The following is a 10,638-nucleotide window of genomic DNA, read 5'->3' on the forward strand; positions in this document are numbered from 1 at the left end:
AGAACTATATTTAGTTATGACACAACTTTTTCTAAACCTTGAATAAAAAAGTAAAAGCCTTGAATTTTTCATGAAAAATATAAGTATTAAAAAAAGGAAATAAATTTAGAAATATATAAATGAACATTATGTGAATGAAGTATTATTGGAAATATAGTTGTTGACTATTATATAAATATAAAAAGTGCTTATGTATATGAATGTGTAAAAACATGCATTAAAAATATACAAAAGCTATGCTAGTGTACGCTACACTCCCTACACATTGGTTCAACCATGTATCCAATATTCTCCTAATGTGTTTCATTATAAACGTATTTAATAATCACATAAGCAAACTTATGTAATCGCATAAGTACACTAAGTCATTCTCATGAGTATAATTTAAGCAGTCACAGAAATATTTGTCAGTTCAGCGTTGATGTGTGGATTTATGAAACTCTGTAACTGTTTTATGGCAACTGTGTAGGAAATTAGAACCTACAAGTCTTGATATTTCTATATATATTTTCCGAAACCTTCTTATATTTAGAAAATATTAGAAACTTAGGTGTATTAGCAAATTTTACAGTTTAAGTATCTTGAATCTATTACGGGTTATACATCTACAATATCAGGATAGATCAACACTTTTTCTGTTTTTGTTTTAATGAAAACTTAGTGTTGTTATTCAATGTTGAATCAAGATTTCTCTGTATGAAAAATTTAATTCAATTGTCAAATGAAGCCAAATAGAGTTGTTATACAACGTAGATTCTAAATTATTGGACTAATTGCAAATCATATGTTATTACCCGTGATAAAAGCCCAGGTAATGATCTATTATTTCTAATTCGTAAAACGAACAACAATATATATACAGACGATTATGGAGTATGGCCGATAAACAAATTTTAAAAAGCAACACATTGTTGATACGTATCGGCTGCATATTTCTACACATTCTGTTTGAATGCGAGGATCAAGCGACAAATATTCTCGAACATATTTTATCCTATCATTCATAACGAGCGGTCTTACGTTTAGAGTAAGTTTAATAGATTAATCCAGTGTAAATAAATGCCGAAATTTGCATTATTCTTAGTAGCACTGCTGGGCTCACTAAAACCATTCGGGCTCTCAATGATCTTATGATGTCTTTCTATGGTTAAATTTTGTTAGTTCAATTACTTATTTTCAAATATTGCGTAGCGAAATGTTTTAACTAGGCGTATTTTTCTATTTTTATTCGAGTATAAAGGATAGTGCTTTTCTTTTTAATTCTATTTTCACTAGGCTTGCCTATTGTTAAAGGAGTGTACATAAAGAACTTAATATCGTGAAGTCTTTGAAAGTGAATATGATAATACCGTCGCATAAATATAAAATATATCTTAATGATAACATTTTATAAAATTAAACACAATATTTTTTATGGTGGTTTATTTATTTTCACTGATTTTATTAGCATATTCTACAGGACACAAAATTATTTATTTTTTTTTACTTTTTTTTTACTTAGTTTTTTTTATTATTTAATTTTATTTTATTTTATTATATAATTTTATTATATTTTATTTATTTATTATATATATTTATTTTATTATATAATATTTTATTATATAATTACTTACTTTTTCAAATAATAGAAATGAATTCATTGATGTTATGTGGAAGAAACAGCAAGAAAATTGTAGAAAAATTCAAAAATTAAAATAATAATAAAATTAAAATAATCCTTAAACTTTGGAAACTTAAGCATAAATAAATAATAAAACAAAAATAATATAGTCAGATGTCCATAATTCGCCTAACTACATAGGATGTATTGATTTACGAAACCTTCACTAAACCATAGAAAAATGCAGTAAACGAAAACGTACCATCGACAGATTTACTTGTACATTCATTTTTATATTTTATATTTGTATAAGTTTTTATTTTATTTTATAATTTTTAACCGATTGATTAGAGAATATAGATGTAATATAATTTGATGAAGAACACACTTGTAAAATTGTTCGATAAAAAATTTAATTATGTAAGCTAGAATGTCAATAATTATCAAGATTATTTTTTCGTTTGTTTAAGAGATCCAGTAATGTACAAAACCTTGGTAGAATAAGAAAAGTTTATCAACAATAATTCAATATCCATAAGAATCAAATTAGAAAATAAAATATCTTAAACAAAGTAATATAAAAAGTATGCATAAATATAATTTAGATCAGTTATCCATTTTCAATTATCAAAATTTTCTTACTAATATTAGGATCGATTACTAGGAAACAATTTTTTTTCCATAACTTGATAATTATAAGAATTTATTTTTATTTTTATTTAATCTTATCTCCTATGCTCATACGCACAAATCATTTAACAGAGATCACATACAAATTTGTATATGTATATTGAATAAATATATATAAATTAGCAATTGAAAACAAAAATAACCGTGGTAAAAGAAGATAATAGTGAGATAAATGAGTAATCAAGAATATTAATTTCTTTAAAATAAATCAAACATACATTCCTATGAATAATTAATATTTCTATATTATTAATAAAACGTTTAAAATAATCATCGATAAATTCGTAATAATGTTCTGAAAATATAATATTATAAAATCAAATTTTTTTATTTTTGATATAATTATTAATATATAAAATTATTTTTTCAAAACAGTAAAATTTGAATCATATTAACTAAAAAAACTAACAGCATAATAAAAAATTTTACTAAATTTAATAAAATAAAATTATTTTAACGACAATATACTATTATAACAATATATATATATATATATATTCTATATAAGTCAAATTGAAAATTTGTTATGGGATAAATAGTGAATAATTTTTTTAAATATTGTCTTAAATGAATAATTATATGCATAAATATTTTACAAATTAAAAAGAAGTGCCCTAACGAAATACAAAAAACAAAACAAAAAAAAAATGAAAAATACTGTATTTATCTAAAACCATCGCTGTTTATAATTGATTTTTTTTAATTTATTTTGTTTTATTCTAAATTAAAATCTTCAATCATGTGATATTTATTCATCTTTTTAAATGTTTATTTTTTTTAATAATTATTGTAACGAATAAATGAACATAAGCGTCAATGAATAAAAAAAAGAATTAACAAATATACGTAGATTAATTTCAATTGCACACACATATAAGATTATTAATTTTCATTTATATTATTATAATAATAATTTTCCGTTAACATCGATACTTTTTTTTGTAATTGTTAATATAACTAAATTAATTTTATATTATAAAATACAAATATTTTTAGTAAAAAACATTTTTATTTTTGTTTTTTTTCTGATATTTTATTATTAGCCGTACTTTCGATTTGGTGTTTTGGAAATTAATCAATTATCTAACTTAATTGCTTTTCTTACGACTAATGGAAATCATTATTTTAAACAAAGTATGCTTAAGTACATTTTTATAAAAGTTATATAATATTTGCAGAAAATTTCCGTAATATATTTAGTTTAAAATGGAATACAATTTTTTATAAAAAATATAGATTTTAAACAAATATTTTTCCTGAAAAATCCTGAATTCTTATCATGATCTTTATGGCATATATTCTTGATAGAAAAGCTCCTTGAAGTTTTAGTCAAGTCGTCAAATACAACTTTTGTTTTTCTCTTGATAGTAGATTTTTCAATAATGACACCATGAGGAATGTCTTTCTTTTAAGGATATTTGTGCAATATAATTTTATATGCAATTAATAAAAGATAGACATGAGGTTATAATTTTGGCATATTTTCATTTCAATACATAAAATGGTGAAAACTTAGTTTTGTGACTTAAAATAAATTTACATTTCGATTAAACTGTAAAATAATTCTGAGGAATTTGAAGTTTTATAAATTATAGAATATACGTAAATGTGCTTCGATATAGATATGGTTACAGTAGGATTAAATAACTTTACAATTACTTGTTTATGAAAGAAAATTAAATAGGTAATACAAAGATTATTAATATTTTAATAAAATAAATTGAAAGTATACATGGCGTCAGAATTAAATAATTATTGGTAAGCATTTATTATTATTTCTTATTTGATATCATGTTAAATTTGTTTCGCTTAGAATTTTAACTTTTCAATTTTTTCACTTTTCTCAAAAGGAATATTATTATTGATAAAAATTTCAATGAAAAACACGAAAAAAAATTTACTTCAGAAATATCAACACAAACAGATCTGAATGCAAGTGGAATTGAATATAATTTAAAAAATTATGATCATCAAGTTCCAGATATAGAATATAAAAGTTTATTCAAAGTTTATTCAAAAAATTAAATTAAAAGTTTCTATTAAATATTTAAGGCGATGCAATATTTATTAATATTAATATCTTTAATACAACTAAATTGGAGTATTTATTTAAAATATTGTTGTTGTAGTAGAAATTATGATATATGAATAATCAACTTTTTATATAACTAAGAAAATATCAAGTTAGAATAAATATAAAATTGAAAAAAATTTATTTTATAATTATTTCGATTAATTTTCAAATAAAAATCGATAATTTACTAAAACAGATTTTATTCATTCCAATAAATATGAACTTAATCTTATTTTAAAAATTCAATTTAATCAATTGAAGAATGAATGACATTGAATTAAGTTATATAGAAGTTTGAAAATCAACGATTAATTAAAATTTATATGAATATATATATATATATATATATATATATATATATATATATATATATATATTATAATCTTATTTGAAACTTGTTTTATAATAAAATCAATATTATAATGCACTGTAAATTAGAATATTATTTCTGTTACAGAAACAAATCAAGTAAACTTGGTAAATGTAATAAAAAAATCCGATAGAGAGGAAAGTGTCGATCCTTCTCAAAAGTGTCCAATTTGTTTAGATGCATGGACAGACTCAGGCAATCATCGATTATGTGCTTTACGTTGTGGCCATATGTTTGGTTACAAATGTATTAAACAATGGATAAATTCAAATAACAGATTAGCACGCCGATGTCCTCAATGTAAAGCCAAAGCATCTAATAGACATATTCGTTTTCTATATGCAAACAAAGTGTCTAGTAGAAAATATTTCAAATTTAAAAAAATGAAAAAACAATTAATACAAGCCTGTTATACAAAGTTATTAATTACAAAAGCATTAATGAAACAAAAACAAAAAACTAAAAAGTACAAAAAATTGTACAAAAATAATATTTTAGCTGTGACAGCAGATTCAGATTTCTGCTTTTTAAACTGGATGGTAAAACTTTCAAATTCTTATTAACAAAAAATATTGATATTGTCTGATTATAATTATTGGAAGTTGATGAAAAAATATTGCATGAAAAAATTGTCTAACGATGACAAATCAATATTTTTATAAATAATTAAAAATAATATTGACTTTGAAAAAAGCAAAAAATCTTACAAAAACTTATTATAATCTTGTAAATTTTTTACATATTATAAAATGGTTGAAGAAAGATTAATGAATTTGTAATATATTTATTATTTAAATCAATATATAAATTATAATACGAATTTCAATATAAATTTTTTAATACAAAAAACTGTAATGATAGTCATCGTATTTAATATTGAAGAAAGTTAATAGAAATGAATTATACCATAAATAAATAAATTTATAATAAAAATTGAATACAAAGAATTAAAATAATTCATCAAAGCCAAGAATAATTATTTGATATATTCGAGTATTTACAAATTCTTTCTATATTAGAAATTTCTGCAAAATAAAAATATAAAAAAACCTCACATTATTGTTTTATAATTTATTGTATTTTAATAAAATACGTTTGAATTATTTTTAATTTTTATATAAATATTTATTTTATTTCATCCTTTTAATTATTAATATAAGTATTCCCATATATTAATAAGTATCTAATAACAATCTCATATATTAATTACTTATTAAATTATTAATTTTAAAATCTCTGTAATATAAATATTTGAATAGTATAAAAATAAAAAATAGAATTATATTGATTTATAATTATTTAAAAATGCTTAGCAATAAATTTTATTAACATATGTTACATATAAATTATTACTACATTATACATATATAAAATTGCAATCTTAATTATCTATACAGTAATGATAATAAGTATAGATATTTACAGAAGTGCAATAAATAGATACAAAATTATATTATAACTTGAATTTTCTATTTGTAATTGTATTACTCTAGTAATTCCATTAAAGCACAAAGTACATTTAATGAATAATTTGAATTAATTAAATTTTTTACAATAACTACAGTAAAAAAGTTTAAAAAAATATAAAATTTAATAATATTCATATCCCTTTATTTCGTTAATATTAGAGCCATTAAACATTAAAATTGGATTTTGTTTAAATAATGATTTTATCATTTCTTTTGATTTTTTCAATCTACGACGGTTGTTAAAATAATTATTAGTGTAATTAACTTTATTATTCGGATCTGTTTCTATTTTATTCATCATGCAAAATTCACCACCCATTTTCAAATTTGTATTTGTTTCTTGATTGTTTTTGTTTAATTGCTCTGATTCAAGGATATCTTGATTTGAAGAAATTTGAATATTTTTATCTACTGTAGTACAATCTGTTTTATCTGTTTCTTCATTGTAATTACAAATATTATCTTGTTCAGGATAATTTAATTTGTTCTTTGTAACTTGTTTCTTTCTTTGTTTAATTTGATTAGTTAATTCTACAGAAGTATTCATTATTTCTTTTTGCCCTTCTGTTACATTTATTTCCTCTGATTCATCGAGTTTATTTAATGTTTCTTTTAAAATTTTCTTCTTTTTCTTCTTTTTCTTATGAAGTAAAATTTCAACCGGAATCTCTTGAAAGTCTTCAGCCATAGTTTCATTTAATTTATCTTTAAATTCTATTTCCTTATAATCATCTTTCTTTTCAGATTTGCCTATAATTATTGGAGTTTCATCCAAATTTTCTTCTTCTGGAGTTTCATCAATTGTTTCTAACAATGATATTCTTCGTTCTTTTTTACGTTTACACTTTTTACTTTTTCTTTCATTAAGTTCATTGTCCATTTCTTCTATATTTGTTATTTCCTCATCTATCGCTTCATTAATAAAAGCCATAGATTCTACTGTTTTATGTATTCTTTTCCATTTTTCATTCGCTACTTCATATTTATCTAGTTTTTTCTTTTTCTTTTTCTTTTTAGGAGTATCCGAACTATACTCTACTTGAGCATTAAAAGTTACCCGCTTTTTATTCGAATTTTCATCCGATAAATCTAGAGCACCATTTTCCATTCCATTTTTAATTCTTGATACTTCAAAACCAAAATCTAATGTAATAGGAATATTATTTGCAGAATCATTTAAATCAAGAGCAGGATTGTCAAAAACATTTGAGAAACTTTCAATTTCTTTACATTTTTTTACTTCCTTTCGAATTTCTACAATTTCAAGATCTAAAGCAGAATTCTCAATTCCAACTGATAAATTCTTATTCTTTTTAGATTTTTTGGCTTCTTTTAACGAAGTATCTACAAGTTCAAGATCTAACGCAGGATTTTCAATTCCAACTGATAAATTCTTAGTCTTTTTAGATTTTTTGGCTTCTTTTAACGAAGTATCTACAAGTTCAAGATCTAACGCAGGATTTTCAATTCCAACTGATAAATTCTTAGTCTTTTTAGATTTTTTGGCTTCTTTTAACGAAGTATCTACAAGTTCAAGATCTAACGCAGGATTTTCAATTCCAACTGATAAATTCTTAGTCTTTTTAGATTTTTTGGCTTCTTTTAACGAAGTATCTACAAGTTCAAGATCTAACGCAGGATTTTCAATTCCAACTGATAAATTCTTAGTCTTTTTAGATTTTTTGGCTTCTTTTAACGAAGTATCTACAAGTTCAAGATCTAACGCAGGATTTTCAATTCCAACTGATAAATTCTTAGTCTTTTTAGATTTTTTGGCTTCTTTTAACGAAGTATCTACAAGTTCAAGATCTAACGCAGGATTTTCAATTCCAACAGATAAATTCTTATTCTTTTTAGATTTTTTTGCTTCTTTTAACGAAGTATCTACAAGGTCAAGATTTAAAGCAGGATTTTCAGTTCCAATTAATAAAGTCATATTCTTATTCCATTTTTTCGAGTTTATTGGTGTTAACTGGTCTAGAATCTCTAAATTTTTCACTATTTTTTTTTTCTTTTGTGATATCTTATCAGAACAATTTAAATCTAATCCTGGATTCTCATATACATTTGATATATCTTCAAATTTCCTATTTTTTTTAATTTTCTTTGATATTGAGATATCTGGTGATTTTATATCCAATCCAATATTTTCACATCCATTTAATATAACTTTATTTGTAATTGAATTAATATTTTTTGGTGTTGATTTATTTAAAGATTCAATGTTTATTTCACAATTATTCTGTTCAGATTCTTTTAATGTTGATTTATCTACACATTCTGTATTTAAAGTAGTATCATTTTTATTTCCATTTAATAATGATAGATTTTTATTTCTTTTAGGTTTTTTTGGTGTTAACCTATTTGAAAATTCTAAATCTAATCCAAAATTATCATAACCATTTGACAATGATTTACTGTCACTTTGTTGAGTTTGTTCCTGCACTACTTTATCTGGAAATTCTGTATTTAAAATAATTTCATTTTCATTTCCATTTGTTAATGATTTCCTATTACTTTTTTTACATTTGTTGAGTTTAATATCATGGGATAATTCCATATTTGACACAGTACTGTCACATTTATTTAATAACGACTCACTCGTGTCTTCTTTTGATAGCATAGAATTATCAGGAAATTCTAAATCTAAACCTCCATTGTCATAAATAAATTCTCTTCTTTGCTTTTTTGTCGAAAATTTATTAGAATATTCCAAAGATTCCTTTTCACTTGATTCATTTTTTCGTTTGTTTCGAATTATTTTATCGGAAAATATTCCATTGATGTCACTTTTTATTCTTTGTTGTATTGGAGAATTATCATCTAATATATTCAAATCCAAACATGGATTATCGAAAACATAATTTAAATTATTAACTTTCTTACTTTTTGAAAAACCAAATCCTGTGTATCTTTCACTTTCACTTTCAGAATCGTTGTTAATAGGACTAGTAGCAGCATTATTGACATAAAATTTACTTTTATTTTTTAATGAAGAACCAAATTCGATATTTTTTTGAGTATCATTTAGAATATCTTCGGTCTTTTGGTTGGAGTAGCTGCTTTCAATGGCATGAACTGTTTTATTTTTAAAATAATCATTCATATTACCAGCTTTAATTGTAATAATTCCATGTGTTGAACATTTTGTACCAATAGGATCATAAATTTCATTCTTATTATCGAAATTATCTTCATTTTCTTCTTTTATATATTTTTCATTCAAATTCTTTTTACCAAATATATTAGCTAAATCCTTTGGGCTATATTTATTAACATCCTTACCTCTCACAAATTTTCTATAACTGTAATCCGAGATTTTTAAATTAAACAGAATGAAAGCTATTATTTTCTAATTAACATAAAAACAATTATTTGAATTTGAAATACTTACTGGACCCTTTTTTGACTTTGTTTGGATTTTTCTTCCAAGGATTTTCTATTTAAAACTATATCTTTACCTTCTATCGGTTCTGTTTTATCCAATGATTTTCCATTTAGGTCGTCATCTTTCTCTTTAATAATTTCTGCAGTATCCGAGGACTTTTCTTTTTGTAAATCTTCTAGAAAGCGACTAAAACTTTCCTGATACTCGCTCCAATGGTTATCACGATCTTTATTATATCCAACGCCTTAAATAGTCACGAATGCAAATTATACCTTAGTTTCATCTAATATTTAATTCTGAATAATTTAATAAAGATTTTGATTCTACAGAAAATTAGATATAAACTTACACTTTAATTGTCAATTTAAAAAGTTCTCACCAATATTATTTTAACTTACCAACTTGATCATTCTTCACTTTAACTCTAATATGCTCCACCATTCCTTGCTCTTGAGCACCAAGTCCTTTTCCATTACTCCATCCCATCTTCTCCATGATTTTTTGTCCAAACTTGTTGGAATCTTAAACAATCATAACAAATTTAACATAAGATCATCCATTTTAATACTATATTACAAAAGAAATTAATTAAAAACATTAATAGATTATAACAAGCACGATAAATAAAATAAACAAACACTACCGTGAGCTTAGGAGCGAAGTATACAATGTAATACGTAAAAAATAAATGCTGTCGAAAATAAATTTTGAACGTGAAATTTAAACAGATAATTAAAAGTTTATTTTAACCTTCGCTCCATTGTTTGCCCCGCGAATTCAACATCCATTTCTGCTTGCGTTTTGGCTCCGCGAGCATTGACATTTTCTTATTAAAATGAAAGTTTTTCTTCTTCCACAACGTCAAATTTAGTTGCGTTCGTACATGAATCGCCTTTCCAACCGTCAATGTTGAATCCGATGTCGACACCACCTGGCATATTCCTTTATCTGGTAGAATTTACCGACACGCGGCTCGTCCCATTCGAGCAGCTGCACGCTCTCTCTCTCTCTCTCTCTCTCTCTCTCTCTCTATATATATATATATAT

General features: G+C 23.4%; 1 protein-coding gene across 1 annotated transcript; it reads right to left on the reverse strand.

Annotated features, from left to right (window-relative positions):
* Positions 1 to 6,611: 6,611 nt before the first annotated feature.
* On the reverse strand, positions 6,612 to 10,595 carry LOC105365900 (uncharacterized). Its single transcript, XM_011504186.1, has 5 exons — positions 10,342 to 10,595; positions 9,990 to 10,112; positions 9,598 to 9,835; positions 6,700 to 9,508; positions 6,612 to 6,626 (listed from the first exon to the last, which is right to left on the reverse strand). The coding sequence occupies exons 1-5, from the start codon at positions 10,412 to 10,414 to the stop codon at positions 6,612 to 6,614; spliced, it is 3,258 nt and encodes a 1,085-aa protein (XP_011502488.1). The 5' UTR covers positions 10,415 to 10,595.
* Positions 10,596 to 10,638: the final 43 nt, after the last annotated feature.

Source organism: Ceratosolen solmsi, unplaced genomic scaffold (assembly GCF_000503995.2).
Source record: "Ceratosolen solmsi marchali unplaced genomic scaffold, CerSol_1.0 scaffold10, whole genome shotgun sequence".
NCBI lineage: Eukaryota > Metazoa > Arthropoda > Insecta > Hymenoptera > Agaonidae > Ceratosolen > Ceratosolen solmsi.

Excerpts from the sequence above, each read along its gene's own strand:
- LOC105365900 (XM_011504186.1), bottom strand. The coding sequence starts at position 10,414 with ATGTCAATGCTCGCGGAGCCAAAACGCAAGCAGAAATGGATGTTGAAT. Across the intron at positions 10,113-10,341 it reads GGGCAAACAATGGAGCGAAG|ATTCCAACAAGTTTGGACAA; the intron begins GTTAAAATAAAC and ends TGATTGTTTAAG. Across the intron at positions 9,836-9,989 it reads AGTGAAGAATGATCAAGTTG|GCGTTGGATATAATAAAGAT; the intron begins GTAAGTTAAAAT and ends TGACTATTTAAG.